The sequence below is a fragment of the Tachyglossus aculeatus genome, chromosome 7 (genome assembly GCF_015852505.1).
Source record: "Tachyglossus aculeatus isolate mTacAcu1 chromosome 7, mTacAcu1.pri, whole genome shotgun sequence".
NCBI lineage: Eukaryota > Metazoa > Chordata > Mammalia > Monotremata > Tachyglossidae > Tachyglossus > Tachyglossus aculeatus.
The window spans coordinates 52,063,596-52,085,098 of record NC_052072.1 but is presented as its reverse complement, the minus strand read 5'-3'; the positions used below and the strand labels follow the sequence as shown (position 1 = coordinate 52,085,098).

The following is a 21,503-nucleotide window of genomic DNA, read 5'->3' as shown; positions in this document are numbered from 1 at the left end:
AATTTTCCTTTAAAGGGAAAAAAAAAAACCCAACCCAAAGCAACAGCATGATTTCTCAGGAAAAGCCTCAAAGATACATGTAATAAACCCTAGGTTATTAATGAGTATTTACAATAAGCTATATATCACATCTATGTCTACAGAGAAAGAAATCACTATAAGAAAACTAAATTTTCTAATTTTTATCCATTATTAACTTTAGTCGATACTTATATACAAGTTAAGAGAAATATCCTCTCTCCCAACAAAAAATCCCCAAACCAAAACCCCTTATCCATTCAAAGAAAGATAAATGGTACCTGTGATTGTATCAAACATCCCTTATGATGTTAGGACCATGACTTAGATGTCACCTTATTTATCACTTTTAGCATTTGTAAATGCTATTTGTTAAGCACCAACTATGCCTCAAGCACTGTTCTGAGCACTGCAGCGAGCTTTACCCCAGCCAGACGGCTCACGCTGACCGAAGAGCCCCACATGGGAAAGGGAATGTGTCCAACTCAATTTGCTTGTATCCACTCCAGGGCTTAGTACAGTGCTTGGCACAGAGTTAGTGCTTAACAAATAGCATTTAAAGGTGCACCATTTCATCAACATGAAAAACAGAAACACATACGCTGCAGAAATAGACTAGGGCCAGAAAAAACAACAATATTCACATTTTAAAACTCAAATTCTTTGGGTACCACTAACCACACAGGATGGTTACCATTATTATCTCCACTATGATTATTATTATTAATTGCATTTGTTGTGTACTTTGTGCAATGGTTACAAGTTTTCAAAAGGAGTATATTAGTAAAAAAATTATGAAAATGATTTTGCCTTTCTTCAAACAGCCATTAGATTTTAAGACTGTGTCTTTACTTCTATTGTACTCTCTCACTCTTTTAATACAGTGTGCTGCACGCAGGAAATACTCAATATGTACCATTGACCGACTGACTGACCAACTGTCTTGAAGGAGGAACATGGCTTATAATATGGGAATTAATGGGCTTGCTTTAATATCTTGGTGAAGAATGTCATCTGAAGGACATTTTATTTTCTTATAACGTAGAGGTTGAGATCTTGCAATTCAACCATTTCACTGGACACTGCAGCATGCTTTACCCCAACCTGATGGCTTACGCTAACTGAAGGGCCCCACATGGGACAGGGACTGTGTCCAACTCAATTTGCTTGCATCCACTCCAGTGCTTAGTACAGTGCTTGGCACAGAATAAGTGCTTAACAAATACCATCATTTATTATTATTACGAATGCTCCCTAATTCTCTAACAGAGTTAAAGTGAAAACAAGTAGTAAAAAACATGTGCTATGGCAGAACTGGATGCATACAAAGTCCACTCAATGGGAATTCTGCCACAGCAAGAATATAATCCCCAAAAAGAATGATAGAAAGAATACAAGAAAAAGGACCTTGGACTGATCCTTCAGAAATTTAGAACGTAAAATGTGTCCCCTAATTCCTGCCAGTGTATCTAGTACTTACCTCAATTTCTGCTGGAGCAATACATCACAGTTATTTTTACATTATAGAGTTGAAACACCATTATTCACAGTTCTTTCTGCACATGGACAATTTTTTATATGGCCATTCCCAATTATAACATTCATCATCTTCTACTGCTCTTTCTCTGTTGCACCAAGTGGTGTTACAGTGCTCTCTCATATATCTAGAAAACACTGCAAAGGGTACCCTGGCTTGAGCAATCAATCAGTGGTATTTATTGAGCACTTAATGTGCTTCAAAGCACTGTACTAAGTGCTTGGGAAAGTACCATATAACAGAGATGGTAGATGAAGTCCCTCCCCAAGAAGAGTTTAAAGTCTACTGGGGGAGTCAGACTCTCAAATAGATTAGGGATAGGTGAATTAGTAAGGTATAAAAATATGGTACAGGAGCTCTATGGGGCTGGGGTGAATATCAGAGCACTTCCTTTCTCCTCCTTTAGAAGCATTTCTACTAATTTAGAGTGACTGAAGTCCATTTCAATTTTGCAATAGATAATGACAAGTACATTTAGCACATGAAGGGAGATCTGTTAGCAGTAAGTGGCTTCTTGCCCAATAGTATGTGAAATACTATTTAAAAGTTAAATATGATATTTACATATACACACAAAATTTAATTCAAAAGTCTTTGAATATTGGTATGTCTTTACCTTGTTATTGGATCTAGACTATACACTTGTGTCTAAACTGTAAGCTTGTTATGGGTAGGGAAAGTGTCTGCTAATTCTGTTGTACTCTCCCAAGCACTTAGTATAATGTTCTGCACATAGCAAGTGCTCAAAAAATACCACTGATTGATCGATTGATTGTAACTATTACTTTTATCAGTGTTTAACAAAATTGTTTAGGCCTATCAAATCTCAGAAGTGCATTAATGCATTTTACATTTTTTTATGGGATCTGTTAAGCACTTATTATGTGCTAGGCCCTGTACTAAGCACCGGGGTAGATACAAGATGATCAGTTTGGAAACAGTCTACGTCCCACATGGAGCTCATAATCTTAATCCCCATTTTACAGATGAGGTAACTGAGTTGCAGAAAAGTCAAGATCACACAGCAGATAAGTGGCAGAGCCAAGATAAGAACCCAGGTTCTTCTGAATCCCAGGCCCGTGCTCTAGCCACTAGGCCATGCTGCTTCTCGCTTGTTTACATGACTTCTTTGGAAAATCATAATTTGTTTAGAGCTCAATAGCTTAACATGTTATTTTCAAGGAACCATTTATGAGCCCTAACAGGAGTTCAGCAGTACTCTGAGTTCTGCCATAACGTGTGGTGAAGCAGAGTGGCCTATTGGACAAAGGGTGGGCCTGGGACTCAAAAGTACCTGGGTTCTAATCCTGGCTCTGCCACTTGTCTGTTTTATGACCTTGGGCAAGTCATTTCACTTCTCTGTGTCTCAGTTACCTTCTTATCTGTAAAATGGAGATTGAGACTGTGAGCCCTATGTGGAACAGGGACTGTGTCCAATCTGATTATCTTGCCTCTACAGCGTGGCTCAGTGGAAAGAGCACGGGCTTGGGAGTCAGAGGACGTGGGTGCTAATCCTGGCTCCACCACTTGTCTGCTGTGTGGCCTTGGGCAAGTCACTTAACTTCTCTGTGCCTCAGGTCCCTCATCTGTAAAATGTGTATTAAGACTGTGAGCCCCACGTGGGACAACCTGATTACCCTGTATCTACCCCAGCGCTTAGAAAAGTGCTCGGCACATAGTAAGCATTTAACAAATACCATAATTATTAATTATTATTATTATTAGTGCTTAGTACAGTGCCTGAAACATAGTAAGCATTAACAAATACCATAAAAAAGTGTTTCAGAAGAACATAGTTAAGGGATTAGGGAATGTTCTTCTGACATTATGAACCTTCATTCATTCAATTGTATTTACTGAGTGCTTACTGTGTGTAGAGCACTGTACTAAGTGCTTGGGAAGTACAAGTCGGCAACATATAGAGACGGTCCCTACCTGACAATGGGCTCACAGTCTAGAAGGGGGAGACAGACAACAAAACAAAACATGCAGACAGGCGTCAAAACTGTCAGAATAAATAGAATTATAGCTATATGCACATCATTAACAAAATAGAGTAGCAAATAAGTACAAGTAAAATAAATAGAGTAATAAATCTGTACAAATACATGCAAGTGCTGTGGGGAGGGAAAGGAGGTAGGACGGGGGGGATGGGGAGGAGGAGAGGAAAAAGGGGGCTCAGTCTGGGAAGGCCTCCTGGAGGAGGTGAGCTCTCAGTAGGGCTTTGAAGTGAGGAAGAGAGCTAGTTTGGCGATGTGTGGAGGGATGGCATTCCAGTCCAGGGGAAGGACGAGGGCCGGGGGTCGACGGCGGGACAGGCGAGAACGAGGCACAGTGAGGATGCAAAGTACTACGATGTTGGAAGAAATTATTTGCATTCAAGCATTCAGGGTCAAAATGAGAGAGTACTAACAAACACATTTTCATGGGGTTTTCCACGAATGGCATCTCCACTAGGCTGAAGTAGGTGCACTGTAGGGCAATGAAATCTCTTAACATGAATACAATGGAAAGTATTTTGAAAATTCCAAAACATACCTATTTAAAGCAAAAGCAACTTGCGATAACAGTTAAAACTGGTTTTTGGTTTTTAAATTCCATCAAGAAGTACCCATATTGAGGTACTCTTTTCTAGGGTATTGTAGAAGCAGATTTTTTTTAATGGCATTTGTTAAGCGCTTACTATGTGTCCAACACTGTTGTAAATACTGGGGTAGATAAAAGTGAATTAGGTTGAATACAGTCCTTGTCCTGCATGGGGCTCATAATCTAAGAAGGAGGGAGTACAGGAGAACTGAAGCATGGATAAGTGAAGTGACTGGCCCAAGGTCACAAAGGAAGCATTTGCAGAGCCAGAATTAGAACCCAAGTTCTCTACCTCCCAAGCCCACGCTCTTTCCACTACGCCACGCTGCTTCTCCGATGGGTGAATGAGCCAAAAACAGTCATTTTTTTTTTACTTTCTTGGAACAGTCTGTCTCGTAATCTGACACAAACGTGGTTAGTCACTTTAGAAAAAGCAGCCATTTGATTTTGCTGGTCGTATGAAAAAAACTGAATGAACAATTTCCTTTCAAAGTTATGGATCACAATCCAAACTGAATCGGTGCTGATTTTTACTATACTGCCTAAAGCTCTCAACTAGTTTTGTAATTCCAGAAAGATATTTTAATTTTATCAAACTGTAGATATTGCCATAGAAAATTATCCTCCAGACTGAGTATAACAGATGAAGCCATGCTTTTGGCTGGAGATTTTAAAACCGACAGATCTTTTCAATGAACCTCACAAGCAGTTTGCATGGAAATAACCTCATTCACAAAGAACTTCAGAAGCAGTTTCAAAGCATACTCTCTGCTTTAAAGTATGCTGTGCTATTTAAGTTCTAACCAAATGAAAATTGCTAAATCATCATTTTAAACTGAAGAATGAAACAACTGCAGAGGCAAAAATCGATAGCCCAGTACATATTGTCTCATAAGAGAAGCAGCATGGCTCAGTGGAAAGAGCAAAGGCTTTGGAGTCAGAGGTCATGGGTTCAAATCCCGGCTCCGCCACTTGTCAGCTGTGTGACTTTGGGCAAGTCACTTCACTTCTCTGTGCCTCAGTTACCTCATCTGTAAAATGGGGATTAAGATTGTGAGCCCCACGTGGGACAACCTGATGACCTTGTATCCCCCAGCGCTTAGAACAGTGCTTTGCACATAGTAAGCGCTTAACAAATACCATTATTATTATTATTATAAGAGCCAATCATACCAAAATTTAAAACACAATTAAAACCTGTGTGCAAATTGGTCCATCAAAGGTGATATTAAGCAGGAAAAACCATGAGGCCCGTACAACTTTTTCATTATATGATTATATTTGTTAAGCGCTTACCACGTGCCAAACACTGTATTGAGCACTGGGGTAGATAAAAGATAATTCAGTCAGAACAGTTCCTGTCCCACATTGGGCTCACAGTCCAAGTAGGAGAGAGAGCAGGTGTTTTGGGGAACCCTCTGAATAGTTAATTCCAAACATTTATTGTAGTTCAGTAAATATAAAATAGAAATATGAAAACAACTCTCTAGTTAGCTCCAAAGATTTAAGTACAAGAGAGTTACAAGTCCCCCTCTAGTGTCATAAAAAGTATGTGCATTCAGAAAATAACATATAATAATAAAAAAGAAGTTTTGTATTTATACAGTAAAAATAATTAAATATTAATCTCAAAAGAGTTTAAAAGGCTGATACAAAGCTTGAGTACTAAATTTGTTTTAAGACTGGCAAATTTATGTTTTTGAAACAATTTATCTTTTTTAAAGTTAAAAAACAAATCACCACCTAGTTTTGTCTTCCATAAAGCTAAACATTAGGACATCCTGGTTGTAGGCTAATTAAGCCTTCCCTGTAGGGTTAAGATCTATTCAGAATTCTCCTTGGATCATGGAGACTTAGTCAAGAAAAATAAAAATAACAGGTCCCAGGATTGTGACATTTCAGATTTCAGGCTGTACTGGGAAATCACAGGGCAAGAACTGGATTTAATATTTTTTGAAGAGGTATTAAAATATTTTCTGTGAGGATATAAAGTTTGAGTGTGCAAAACCCTTCACAAAGTCTTTTGCTCTTATTCACATATTTGAGGAGAGAGTGCTGTTTCAGGCCACCTCTGTGAACGTTAGTTCACAATCCAACTAAACCCTTTTGGGCTTTGGGAAGTGATAATATCTCATAAATCGAAGATGAGATTAGAGGCTGGCATGATTTATAAACTAGTCTCTTCTAGACTGTGAGCCCGTTGTTGGGTAGGTACCGTCTCTATATGTTGCCAACTTGTACTTCCCAACCACTTAGTACAGTGCTCTGCACACAGTAAGCGCTCAATAAATACGATTGAATGAATGAATGAGTTCGTTGGTATGACCATTAATTTGAACTGAATGTGGTTTGAAAGACTGATGCATGACTTACACGGTACTTACATGGAAAGATTGAATCATGCTGAGATCTTAGACAGTGCCTATTTCTGTTTTCACGCTTGCCTTTGGAGTTTTCTCATCTTCTTGAAGGAGAAGAACCCTTCTAACCTCTGCCCACCAGGTAGATCTCTGCTGTAGTTGTCTCCCTATGGCCCATTGCTCCGTTGCACTGTTCAAAACTCTGCTTCGCTAAATCTTTCAATTGTGTATTCTGCCCTCTTAACTTGCAGTTACCCCCTTTTGATCAGTCAATGAGATTTATTGAGTGCACACTGTTTTCAGAGCACTGCACTAAGCACATGGGAAAGTACAATACAACAGACTTGGTAGACTCAATCCCCACCAACAAAGGACTTACAGTCCTTTGAGAAGCAGCATGGTATAGTGGATAGGGCACAGGCCTGGGAATCAGAAGGTCACGGGTTCTAATCCTGGCTCTGCCACTTGTCTGCTGAGTGACCTTGGGCAAGTCACTTCACCTCTCTGTGCCTCAGTTACCTCATCTGTAAAATGGGGATTAAGACTGTAAGCCCTACTCGGGACAGGGACCAATATTCTACCCAATTTGCTTCTATTCATCCCAGCGCTTAGTATAGTGCATGGAACATAGTAAGCGCTTAACAAATACTACAATTATTATTACTATTACTAGAGCTTTTAGCTGAGCAAACAACAGCCACTCAGGATACTGAAGTCATCCTTTTTAAAAAAAATGTGTCAGTCACTGTACTAAGCACTGGGATAGGTGTAAGATAGTCAGGTTGGACACAGTCCTTGTCCCTGTCCCAGTGATCCATTCTGATCACAAGTTATTTTAGTTAGAAAAAAAAATCAGCTATTATTTAAAGTAGTCAAGTTAATGCTATTACCCTTTGGTTCCAACGAGGGGATAAAGAAGACAAGGCAGCAGATTCTAGTTTAGTAAAATCCACCCAACATGGTGGCGTCTCAGAGCCACAGTGAAGACACCTCATTCCACTATACACTGGCCTAGCAGCACAGCCACTTGAATTGCAGAGCACAATTTCTGGAGAGCATTTACTACACGAAGCTAATAAAATGTACCTTTGAAAGCCACACATCATTTCTACTGTATAAATTATGGGGGAAAAAGCTAATCTTTTACAGCCACAACTGTACCTAAATAGCATGCTTGGCTTTACAGTTGTTACTATGCCATGGGCCTTTTAGAAAGGTAAAGCTGGCCTCTTAAAGTAGTTCCATAATAATGGTAATATGCAAAATGAAAACACACCAATTTAAGAACATGAAAAAGAGAAAGGAGGAAGAGGAAGCTATATAATGCAGGAGTTCACAATATTAGTACAACACGGTTAACCCCAAAGTCACGGCTATAAATGCGGAGATCACTATTAAACATTACCACTTTTTTATATCTACAAATGCTCCATTGTGAATGCACCTACAGACTGAATTGCTGTGTGACATAAGACATCATATTAAATAAAGAGGCTCAATATCAGCATTTCACATGGTATTTACTCTATACTAACAGTGGGGATTTAGGTACAATCTTTCTATTTTTTATTCAAATTTTCTTTCAGTCAGGCTTGTGCCATATAATTAAATGTAACCATGCCAGCTTTTATTAAGAGTGTATGTGAACTGGAACTTTCCTTCTGCCTATAAACAACAGATGCTGTTCTACACAGAGAGTTTTACAACAGTTTGTTGCCATAGGCACCCAACAACAACAAAGGATAGTAATCACAGCCTTTTGATAATTTCAGGAATTTCTTTGGTTAGATGCCATAGTCTTTATACATTCATACACTGGGGTTAACATATTTCCCGATAATCTCTGAGATCTGTCATACCTAAATACTTCGGCAGTGAGTTCAGACACAGAACACTCATGGAGCAAATGGTCGGCTGAATTTTAATGTTTTGCGATCTAAAACAGGCATCTTTTCAGATGAAAGCCATAGTGCCCTAGACCAGGGCTCAGCATTCTTTGACAAAACAAATCAGCTGGGTTGGGAGAAGCAACCCGTTAGTGGTTAAAACAACACTTTTTTCCCCCAAAAGATCTTAACACTGTCGTGCTCACCAATTTTGAAACCGAGTTTAAAAACTACAGCCTTCTGAAATTCCCTCTCTTATGGATTTGAGCCTTCAGATAGTGTCTGCACAAACTCCAGAGTAAGGGTACTTACTACAATTAGAACTCTTTGATTTCCAGCTCTCATTTTTAATTTCTGAATATGACCAAGACTTTGGGGCAAGAACTCTTCAGAAGGAAAGAAACCATTCATTCATTCATTCAATCATATTAATTGAGTGCTACTGTGTGCAGAGCACTGTACTAAGCGCTTGGGAAGTACAAGTCGGCAACATATAGCGACGGTCCCTACCCAACAACGGGCTCACAGTCTAGAAGGGGGAGACAGACAACAAAACAAAACACATGTAGACAGGTGTCAAAGTCGTCAGAACAAATAGAATTAAGAGCCTTGAAGAAAAGGGCAGAGAAACTACAACAGTGAACACAGGACCCTCATGATGAAACATATTCTACATAGAACTAAAAGAACCGGAAAAAAGTCCTCATATTCAAACTGTATCAAAAGTCCTGGAAATGAATCTCTGTTTATTCCATTTATAGGAAGAAGGCTCATTCATAAAAAGATTTGTTACCTCTTGATGCCACATGGCTCCATTAAAGCCACATTTCACCTGCCTATGCTTGGGTCTGAGTTAAAATGTAAAAGATGAAATATTCTCCTCTTTTGTTTTCATTAGCTCAGGGAAATAGGATGGGCCTGCCACTCGCAACTAGCCAAGGTATAATAAGGGTTAAGAAAAATATATCATTATCTCCCTGCCTTGCTCAAAGAGTTTTCACTGATTCCCCTGCAAACTTCAAAGCCTCACAGTTCAGTATCTGGACTGGTTTGAATTAAAGTTCAGGTTTCTACTGCAAGTTTCCAAGTTCATGGTGAAAGTGCCTGCTGCTTCTGGATTTCATTAAGGCCAATTTTCTTATCTTTTCTTCATCTCCGGCTTGATCCTTGGCAAATGCAACATGGCATCTGATGGGATGGAATAACAAGGTGCTGCCTTTAAGGCATGTATTGTCTCAGGGGGCTCACAAAAAGAGGACAATGAGGAAGAAGGGGGGAGAAAGGGATATATGACCCATTCTCATCACTGCTCTAACTCAGAGGGGACTATAAATTGTAAACTTCAAAGTGTTATTTTACATTCAAATCAATAAAAAAAAGAATGAGAAATTTGTGTTTCAAAAAGCTGGCTGAGATTTAAGAAGTTCACTTGACAAGGCATCATTATGAACAAACCTGGCAGAAGATGGAAAAAACATTTCAAGACGGACTTACGGACTAGAGATTCACTAGAAGGCAGGGCTCCCCAAATGAAGAGCAGTTGAGTGAATTTAACTATGACATCTGTAATTTAGCTGGCTTTTCCATACAGTGGCAAAGGTACAGCTTTGCTCCAGGAGCATAAAAGTTAAGACTTTGTTAAAGCATGGAAAGATCCATCAAAAATATTTATTCTTCCTTTAAAAACTGGACAATCACTAGCAATTTTTCCTTATTATCAACCTCAAAATACAGGATGCATTAAAATTCTATTCTCATGGAAGAGTTATCTTGATTTGATTTAATTCTTTTTTTTGGATAATTAAATGAGTGCCAAAAGATCACAGAGGATTACATGCATGAACTGATACAGGTATGCAAGTGCATAAGCCAGGCAAAGTGAACAGACTTTTAAAACATCCGACCAAAAAAAAAAAAAAAGTTGTTTTATCTTCGCCTCAGCAGATAAATCCAGGGAGATCTGTGAAAGCCCAGAATGAGGAAGTGCTTATCTTTCAAAATGAGTCAAATTACTCACACCCAAGGATGGAGTTTGATCGAGCTTTGAGCAAATTCACTTACTGCCACTTTGGGTAACTGAAATCCTAATTTGTGCAACTGAATAATTAATTTTAAGGAGAGGATCAAATTGGGGGAAATTAAAAAGGGATTACTATTTCTCCTTGATTGAAAAGCTGCAATGGGATTTCACAAAATGATATTCTTACAAATATAGCAAGTTTTCAAATATTTTTAAGATTTACCTTTACACGCCAAGGTACTCAATGTCCCTTGCTGTCGCCTCATTGCTGTCAACCCCTTGCTCAAACTCTCTTTTCTGCCTAAACGCCCTTCCCCTATATATCTGATAGCCCACAACTTTCCTCACCTACTATCATACCACCTCCTGGAAGCCTATCTGGACCTAGTTCTCATCTCTCTAGTTTATTTTTCCTCCCTACAGCCTCTCCCTTGTACTTAGTCCCACTTTCTAGCGCTTAAGTACTCCCTATCCCATCCCTATCCCCAGAGCACTAATGTACCTAGTCTTATTCACACTCTTTGAGGGCAGGGATCATGTCTACGAACCTTACTGAACTCTCCAAGAGCTTAGCACACTGCTCTGCATAAAGTAAGCACTCAATAAATACCACTGATTGATGGCAACAGCCCCAAATTCATTTAGCCTGATCAGAGGACAGTGCTGAAAATGGCCACAAGAGGAAGAATTAAAATAAAAATCCTAAAGATGAACAGCAGTTTGATCTGAATACACAATGACCTGGTTTCCCAAAGTTATGAAGAACAAACTGTCTCCCAAATCACTAGTTTCTTTTTCTATATCTTCTAACTTTGCCTACAAAACTTCACCTACAAACTGAGAAACAAAAAGAAAAGGATGTTTTTAAAGCAGCTTTTTAGCTGTTCTAGATTTCACGTAGAACATGGGTAACGAAAATGGAACTCAGGGAGGAAGGGGGTGCCGCTAAATTGCTTACAACTTCACAATGCTTTGCCATCAAGTCATATAAATTATGAAAGTATTTACTGAGAAGCAGTGTGGCCTAGTGGAAAGAGCACAGGCCTGTGTCACAGGACCTGGGTTCTAGTCTCAGTTCAGTTACTGGACTCTTCTGGTGCTGTCACCCCTTCCCCACTTCCACGAACTGCAGAACGCCAGACAGAAGATGACCTCCCTCAACCAACACTGCTTCATTTCCAACCAGCCCACTTTGAGCACTGGGTAAACAAACTCATAAATATGTACATGTTAAAAGGGGAAATGATGACTATGAATTACTGAGAAGGGGAAAATGAATCACAGCCAAAGGCTGTTGAGATTTGATTCATTCCATCCTACAAAACTCGAGTGTTACCTGAAAGCTGTTAAGTACTCGGCATCTCCCATTGGTGGATCAAGGCCACCAGTAAAAGCCATATTGACATTGAAGCCAACGCCTGGTCCTGTGCCAACCTAAAAAAGCGAGAGGAAGAAAAAACGAAGTATTATAAATATGTGGGCCCTTCAGTCAGCCAAATTTTTAAAAATCAGATTACAAACCTATTTCTGAGAAAGTCCTATGATTAATCGGCCCCAATATACAGACATTTCTCTTTTTTCCAAGAAATCCCTAGAAAAACAGTTTTGTAAGTTGCCTGTTATTCTTCTTCATCTCATATTCATGCAATTAAAATGAGTCATGATGAACAAATGTTTACTGAGCAGCTCCGGGCTGAATGGCACTGTACCAGACACTCTGCAGTTTACCAAGTTGAATCTGACATGGTGCCTGGCAAATGTTATCAACGAATCTGAAACAAGAGCGTGGGGAGGGAAAGGGTGGAAGGGGTGGGGGGATGCTTAGACATTTTGCCCGAAGATTTCTCAAAAGTTTACGTTCTTCCTTACTTTTCTGTCAAAAATAGGACCCAGTGGTTAATGGTATAGTACAGCAGCTTGCAGCAGATCCTCCTTCCCTGAAAAGCCAAAGGATGATTGCCCTTTTGCTCGAAGTGAGAGCTCCTTCTGCTGGAGGTACGGACAAACTGGACGAAAACCCACGCAGCTACCACACTGCGTGGCAGAAACTGGCTTTGGGTTGCTGATTTTGCACCTGAACCACTTGATTTGTAATGTTAAAAATTCACAAACACTGAGGATCTCACTGTGAGCAGTTTGGGGGGGGGGGCGGGGAGGAGTCAAAAAATTTAAAAGTTTACCTTTTCAAAATTTTTGAAAACTGGTATTGCAACCATACACACGTTACCGTGCAGTTGTCACAGAAAAGGATTGAGGGATATGGCTTCTGATTCTGCCTCACATACACAGGAAAGCTCACCTGATGGGTGGGCAAAATGTTGACTCACCAGCTGTAAGCCTGGTGGGCAGGGAATGTGTTTACCATCTCTTTTGTACTGTACGCTCCCAAGCTCCTCCATTAGACTGTAAGCTTGTCCCCCTTTTAAATTGTACACTCCTTACAATCAATCATATTTATTGAGCACTCACTCTGTGAAGGGCACTGTACTAAGCGATTTGGAGGGTACAATAATAGTAATAATAATAATAATAATGACAATGACATTTATTAAGCGCTTACTATGTGCAAAGCACTGTTCTAAACGCTGGTGAGGTTACAAAGTGATCAGGTTGTCCCATGGGGGGGCTCACAGTCTTAATCCCCATTTTACAGATGAGGTAACTGAAGCCCAGAGAAGTTCAGTGACTTGCCCAAAGTCACACAGCTGACAATTGGCAGAGCTGGGATTTGAACCCATGACCTCTGACTCCAAAGCCCGGGCTCTTTCCACTGAGCCACGCAGCTTCTCTAATATAACACACACATTCCTTGTATTATGTGTATTACACATTGTAAGCTCACTGCCCACAAATAAGCCTGCAGTCTAGAGGGGGAGGCAGATACAGTTATACATAAATAAATTACAGATATGTACCTAAGTGCTGTGGGGCTGTGAGGGAGGTGGGGATGAATAAAGGGAGCAAGTCAGGGTGACACAGAAGGGTGTGGGAAAAGAGGAAATGAGGGCTTAGTTAGGGAAGGCCTCTTGGAGGAGATGTGCCTTCAATAAGGCTTTGAAAGTTGGGAGAGTCACTGTCTGTAGGATGGGAAAAGGGAGGGCTTTCCAGGCCAGAGGCAAGACATGGGTGAGGGGTCGGCGGCCAAATAGATGAGATCAAAGTACAGAGAATAAGCTGGCATTAGAGGAAAAAAGTGCAGTCTGGGCTGTAGTAGGAGTAGGGAGGTGAGGTAGGAGGGACAATGTGCTTGAGTGCTTTAAAGTCGATGGTAAGGAGCTTCTGTTGGATGCAGAGGTGGGTGGGCAACCACTGGAGATTCTTGAACAGTGAGGAAACGTGCACTGAATGTTTTTGTAGAAAAATGATCTGGGCAGCAGAAGGAAATGTGGACTGCAGTGAGGAGAGACAGGAGGTAGGGAGGTCAGCAAGGAAGCACATACAGCAATCAAGGTGGGATCAGATAAATTCTTGGATTAAAGTGATAGCAGTTTGGATGGAGAGGAAAGGGTGGATTTTAGCGATGTTATGAAGGTTGAACCGACAGGACTTAGTGAGAAATTGAATATGTGGGTTAAATGAGAGAGAGGAATCAAGGATCAATCAATCAATCGTATTTATTGAGCGCTTACTGTGTGCAGAGCACTGTACTAAGCGCTCGGGGAGTACAAGTTGGCAACATATAGAGACAGTCCCTACCCAACAGTGGGCTCACAGTCTAAAATAACACCAAGGTTATGGGCTCGTGAGACAGGAAGGATGGTGGTGCTGTCTAAAGTCATGGGAATACCGGGGGGAGACAGGGTTTGGATGGAGAGATAAGGAATTCTGTTTCGGATATGCTAAGTTTGAGGTAACGGCAGGACATCCAAGTTGAGATGTCTTGAAGGCAGGAGGAAGTGCAAGACTGCAGACAGGGAGAGAGATCAGGGCTGGAGAGGTGGTATTTGAAGCTCATTATGGGCAGGAAATGCATCTACAGACACTGTTATATTGTACTCTTTCAAGCACTTAGTATAGTGCTTTGCACACAGCAAGTGCTCCATAAATACGCCTGATGGATTGAAGCACTTAGTACAGGGCTCTGAACGCACTGAGTGCTCAATAAATAACACTGATTGATTAATTAACTGGTGGAATTTGAATCATGTATGTACGTACTTCTCAGAAAATGGTTTGCTTTTTGCTAGAGTACTGCATTTCAGCATAAAAGCCTCCCTAAATGCAGCACTCCAGGATCAAAAAACCAATGCATTAACTCCAAGAGTGCTTGTTTGAGTGGGGAATACAGGGTTTAGGAGGGTTGATAAGAAAGCTTTCCCCATTATTTCCCATAAACAAGAGTTCACAAATGCCAACTTGGCTAATAACAAGCACATCTTTGCCACTGAAGGACAACTGTATTCTTGGTTTGTCACCTCCGCATACTGCAAAAATGTGGCATTACCTTAAGATGACACCCCACAACTCTCAACATTGAAAAGAAGGTTAAAGATGAAATATCAAGCAATTGTAAATGGGAAGCAATGCCTGTAAATAAAAGAGCTTTTAATAAATGTAAAAACAGATGCCCCTATACTGTGTCCATTCTTTATATTTTTTCTACCAAGTCTGCAAATCATGATGCAAAGAAGCAACGCTTTGTAGCCAACACCACTCCATTTTGATCTACAGGCCCCTCACCTTCTCCAGCAATCTTCGGAATCTCTGTTAATTAATAATAATAATAATAATAATAATGGCATTTGTTAAGCACCTACTATGTGCAACACACTGTTCTAAGCGCTGGGGAGGATACAAGGTGATCAGGTTGTCCCACGTGGGGCTCACAGTGTTAGTCCCCATTATACAGATGCAGGAACTGAGGCATATATAGTATATATTTGTACAGATGTATTACTCTATTTTACTTGTACATATTTACTACTCTATTTTATTAATGATGTGCATATAGCTCTAATTCTGTTTATTCTGACGGTTTTGACACCTGTCTACATGTTTTGTTGTCTGTCTCCCCCTTCTAGACTGTGAGCCCGTTTTTGGGTAGGGACCGTCTCTATATGTTGCTGACTTGTACTTCCCAAGCGCTTAGTACAGTGCTCTGCACACAGTAAGCGCTCAATAAATACGATTGAATGAATGAATGAATGAACAGAGAAGTTAAGTGACTTGCCCAAAGTCACACAGCTGTGAATTCTAACTTGTGAACATTTGCCAGAGCAGGACTTCTTGGAATGGAAAAATTCCCTGTGCCAGATTACAAAGAGAACAAACCTGAATACATACAGACACTCTTACCTCGTCAGGTGATCCGCTCCCTGGGAAGAAGTTCCCATCATCATAGCGATGTAGTGAAATATAAAGAACGTTAGGGTCATTGTAAAAAGCTTGTTGAGTACCATTCCCATGGTGCACATCCTTGAAGAACAGAAATAACAAAACATGGTAGAGATTAGGAGGCTGTTGGTCTTGGTTCAGAGGTTTTATATTTCATGAATTGTGGATTCTTCTATCACAGTTCCCCAACTGTGAAGAGGATAACATTAATAAGTAATAATACGGAAATAGCAATAACCATTCGTCTATTCTGGTGCCTACACAGGGCCCCTGAGGAGGCGGTTCAGTGGTGAGGGGTTTGAAAGAAGCGGGGTAAACCACTGTGTTCCTGAAGGCCTGGGGAAGTGGCAGAGCCTCGTTGCTTTCCTTGATTCCTTGCTGCTGACAGGCTCCAAAGTGAGCCGGCAGGGTTCTTGGTTCAGCCTTGATCTCTAGACATAAATCTGAGTCACCACATGAGTGTTCTTGAAGCTGTCAGTGCCATCCTGCTTCAAACTTAGAAGTAAATACAGGGGTGTGCAGCTAAACGCTACTTTCCTAAACTGTCCTGATGAATCAAGATCATTTCCATTTTTATCATTCATTTCGTTAATAATAATAATAACATACTTGTTAAGGGCTATGTGCCAAAGACTATGCTAAGCCCAGGAGTAGATACAATATAAGCAGATCACATAGTCCCCGTGAACTGAAAACTAGAAAAATGCTCAATCCTTCTCAAATTGTCATTAAACAAGCAATAATAATAAATAATAATAATAGTAATTACAATAATAGTGGTACTTAAGTACTATTCATCAAGAAGTGGCATCAAGCAGTGTTCCAAGCGCTAGGGTGGATACAGTACAATCTGATCTGACACTCCCTGACCGACACTGAGGTCAAACCTAGGAATAGGGAGAACAGGCATTTAATCCCCATTTTAATGAGGAAACCAAGGCACAGAGAAGTCAAGTGTCTTGACAAAACACACACAGCAGCAAGTGGTAGAGACAAGATTAGAACTCAGACTTCTTGACTCCCAGGCTTTTTCCACTAAAAAAGGAATGTGTCTGCTTAATTCTGTTTTACCGTTCTCTCCCAAGTGCTTAGTATAGTGCTCTGCACATAGTAAGCACTCAATAAATACCATTGACTGATTGGTAGAGGAAGAGTTCCAGAAAGGTCACAGAATATCCCAGAAAATTGGCTGATTTTCCATTTTGTTCCAACCCCCAAATCTCTGGTAGGCATGCCATATCTGATCCAGGACCAGGCAGCAGGAGGGAGTACGCAGTTTAAGCCTCTTCCCTGTGCCTTAACCTTTTATTTGACCTTCATATCCTACCAATGGTTCAGCCCCAGGAAAGGGGTCTCCTGGGGAAACGAGGTCTCCCTCCTTGACACCTCTTGATTAACATGGAGCAGAGTGTGAAGGTGTCTTTGTGTTCATATTGGGTTTAATCAGTGAGTTTTCACCAAGGAGGAAGATGTAGGATTTAGTCGTGGGTCTGGCTACAAAAGGTGGTAGAAAGTCAGTCCTCTTTGGACCCACAACCACTACGTAAAACAAACCTTCATTCCATTTTTTTTTCTTCAATGACTCCCCCTGTCCTCGACCTCTTTGCTAATAAGGACCAGGGTGAAGTGCTGATACACAGAATTTATTATTAAGCGCTTATTATGTGCCAAGCACTGTTCTAAGCGAGGTTACAAGGTGAACAGGTTGGCCCACATGGGGCTCATAATCTTAATCCCCATTTTACAGATGAGGTAACTGAGGCACAGAGAAGTTAAGTGCCTTGCCCAAAGTCATACAGCTGACAAGTGGCGGGGCTGGGATTTGAATCCATGACCTCTGACTCCAAAGCCCGGGCTTTTTCCAGTGAGCCACGCTGCTTCTTTAGACATCCCAGTATGTTCATTTTACTTTTGTATGCCACCCTTCTCACTACCTTCAACTGCCATTTCCATTATTGAATCTTAACTGCCAAGACTCTGTTAGGGTCATTCAAGAACAGTGAACTAGCTCCATCTGGGCAACAGGGAAACCGTAAGCAAGATAAACCACTTTTTTTGGTTTTTAATGTGTTCACTACCCAAGAAAAGGGGGCTTTCTTGGGTAGTGGAGCTCTCTTGCTCCTGCCTTCCTCATTGGCAACCTCATCAGAATGATATGAAGAATGGACTTTTATATTCTTTAGGCTTTTAATTTTTCTACCTATTCCTTCATTCTCTAAGAGTACCAACTTCATGTCATACTGCTTATAACTGCTGGACCAGATGATGATGATGACAGAAGCAGCTTGACCTAGTGGAAAGATCACGGGCCTGGGAGTAAGAGGACTTGGGTTCTAATCTTGGCTTTGCCACTGGCCGGCTGTGTGACCTGGGCAACTCACTTAACTTCTCTGTACCTCAGTTTCCTCATCTGTAAAATGTGGATTTGATACCTGTTTTCCCTCCCCTTTAGATTGTGAGCCCTACGTAGGACAAGGACTGTGTCTGACCTGATCATCTTGTATCTACCCAAGCACTCAGTACAGTGTTTGGCATATAATAACCATTTAACAAATACCGTTATCATAATCAGTCATTGCCCAGAAGGGATGGCATCACTTGTAGCGATATATATAGAGAAGCAGCGTGGCTCAGTGGAAAGAGCACGGGCTTTGGAGTCAGAGGTCATGGGTTCAAATCCTGCCTCCGCTAATTGTCAGCTGTGTGACTTCGGACAAGCCACTTATCTTCTCTGTGCCTCAGTTCCCTCATCTGTAAAACGGGGATTAAGATTGTGAGCCCCACGTGGGACAACCTGATCACCTTGTATCCACCCAGCGCTTAGAACAGTGCTTTGCACATAGTAAGCGTTTAAAAAATACCATTATTATTATTACACCTGTATATATGTATTTATTACTCTTTTTATTTTACTTGTACATATCTATTCTATTTATTTTATTTTGTTAATATGTTTTGTTTTGTTCTCTGTCTCCCCCTTCTAGACTGTGAGCCCGCTGTTGGGTAGGGACCGTCTCTATATGTTGCCAACTTGTACTTCCCAAGCGCTTAGTACAGTGCTCTGCACACAGTAAGCACTCAATAAATACGATTGATTGATTGTAGTGGCAGCTTGTGTGTAAGCTCACCATGGGCAAGAAACATGTCTGCCAACTGTGTTGTATTGTACTTTCCCAAATATTGAGTACAGTGCTCTGAACAGAGTAAGTGCTCAGTAAATATGATTGGTTGGTGCCAGAAGGGATGGCTCAGTGAATGGTGATGGATGTGTCTTGTTTTTTGGGGTTTTTTTCCTGATTGAAGCAGTGGTGGTTGTGGGCTGGGAATAGGGAGGTGGTTTTATAGTTGGGCACTTGCTGAAGCAATGAGAAGCAGCATGGAATACAGTATATAGCATGGCCTGAGAGTCACAAGACTATGGGTTCTAATCCCGGCTCTGCCACTCTGCTATGTGACCTTGGGCAAGTCACTTCTCTTCTCTGTGCTTCAGTTCCCTCATCTGTAAAATGAGGGCTCACAGTCTCAAAAATGAGGATTGAGACTGTGAGCCCCACATGGAACAGGGACTGTATCCAATTTGATTTGCTTGTATAATAATAATAATACAGTGCCTGGCACACAGTAAGAGCTTAACAAATACCATCATAATTATTATTACTTGCTAGGAACAGTGAAAACAGTGATTATCTGGGGATGCTGCACTGACTACTGAAAACACCACCCTTGTCTGCATGCACCTTATTCTGATACACCTGCCACTTTCCAGCTCCAGTCCGTCTCTTGATTGTAAGCTCCTTGAGGGCAAGGGACATGTCTACCAATTCTGTTTTATTGTACTCTCCCAAGCACATAGTACAGTGTTCTGCACAGTAAGTGCTCAATAAGTATGACTGAGTGATTGTGTGGAACACAACTTTATATAGATTACTACTGCTAACCTGTTACTGTGCCTTAGTACAGTGCTCTTCATATAGTATTTATTATTTATTTATTTATTTTACTTGTACATATCTATCCTATTTATTTTATTTTGTTGGTATGTTTGGTTTTGTTCTCTGTCTCCCCCTTTTAGACTGTGAGCCCACTGTTGGGTAGGGACTGTCTCTATGTGTTGCCAATTTGTACTTCCCAAGCACTTAGTACAGTGTTCTGCACATAGTAAGCGCTCAATAAATACGATTGATTGATTGATTGATAGTAGGCACTCAATAAATACCACTGATTGACTAAGGAATAGTTTGAACAGGACTAAACTACTACACAACCCTTCCACACTCTGATGGCAACAGCTTAAAGAGCCAAACAGGGCATCTTTGGCTGTGATCTAATTGGCCAGATCACTATAAAAGTCTGACAATATTGATGAATTTCTGATTTGTTTAAAAGTTCCCAGACCCCTGTTCTATTGGGAGTTTCAGATGCTTTCATAACGTCTTCAAATACAGAACAAGTGGATTCTGTGCCTGTCAGGCTGTAGTAATTATTCTGGCTGTGTTGTGTTTTGTTTCAAAGTTACACTGTTGTACCAGGAGTGAATGGTTAATGACATTCTTCTAATAATTATAACAATGATAACTGTGGTATTTGTTAGTGGTTACTATGAGCCAAGCACTGTACTAAGTGCTGGGATAGATACAAGTTTAACAGGTTGGGCACAGTCCCTGTCCCACATGGGGCTCACAGTCTTGATCCCCATTTTACAGATGAGGGAACTGAGACCTACAGAAATGAAGTGATTTGCCCAAGGTCACAGAACAGACAAGTGGGGGATGCAGAATTAGAACTCATGACCTTCTGACTGCTAGGCCCATGCTCTATCAATTATCTATCCATAAGCGCTTAGTACAGTGCTCTGCATACAGTAAGCGCTCAATAAATACGATTGAATGAATGAATGAATTATGCTGTGCTGCTTCTCTGCAACATAATAATAATAATAATGATAGCATTTATTAAGCGCTAACTATGTGCAAAGCACTGTTCTAAACGCTGGGGAGATTACAAGGCAATCAGGTTGTCCCACAGGGGGCTCACAGTCTTAATCCCCATTTTACAGATGAGGGAACTGAGGCACAGAGAAGTGAAGTGACTTGCCCAAAGTCACACAGCTGACAAGTGGCGGAGCCGGGATTCGAACCCATGACCTCTGACTCCAACGCCCGGGCTCTTTCCACTGAGCTACGCTGCTTCTCAACATGTCCAGAAGGATGCTGATTTCAAGTTGAGAGCGGTAAAACAGTCTATTAGTTTCTCTAGTCAGCTTTCACCTTCCTTCTTGAAGTTGGGATTCTGATTCTGAAGTCTTCTGGCACTTCTTCAACATTCTGCATGAGGCTGGCTACCAGGTTTGTGATGGCAGAATACGGAAAGCTAAGGGCAACCTATCGCTGCTACTGGAAAACAAATCCCGCTGAGAGGGAGACACCATGGATCCACATCACAGAAGCAGCGTGGTTCAGTGGAAAGAGCCCGGGCTTGGGAGTCAGAGGTCATGGGTTCTAATCCCAGCTCTGCCACTTGTCAGCTGTGTGACTTTGGGCAAGTCACTTGGCTTCTCTGTGCCTCAGTTACCTCATCTGTATAATGGGGATTAAGACTTTGAGCCCCATGTGGGACAACCTGATTACCTTGTACTACCCCCCAGCACTTAGAACAGTGCTTGATAGTAAGCGCTCAACAAATGCCATCGTTATTATCATAGTCGAGGCACAGATGGCAATAATATGTCAATGATCTTCTGTACCCGCCTTTCACTACTGAGG

The 21,503-nt window shown here is 41.0% G+C and overlaps 1 protein-coding gene across 6 annotated transcripts in view; it reads right to left on the bottom strand.

Moving 5' to 3' along the window:
- HDAC4 (histone deacetylase 4) overlaps positions 1 to 21,503 on the bottom strand; it is a 510,642-nt gene that overhangs the window by 27,386 nt on the left and 461,753 nt on the right. For all 6 annotated transcript variants that reach the window (XM_038748724.1, XM_038748726.1, XM_038748725.1 and 3 more), the window contains 2 exons: positions 15,703 to 15,822; positions 11,744 to 11,841 (listed from right to left, as the gene is read on the bottom strand). In XM_038748724.1, the coding sequence (XP_038604652.1) occupies positions 11,744 to 11,841; positions 15,703 to 15,822 (218 nt within the window). The remainder of the gene's footprint in view (positions 1 to 11,743; positions 11,842 to 15,702; positions 15,823 to 21,503) is intronic.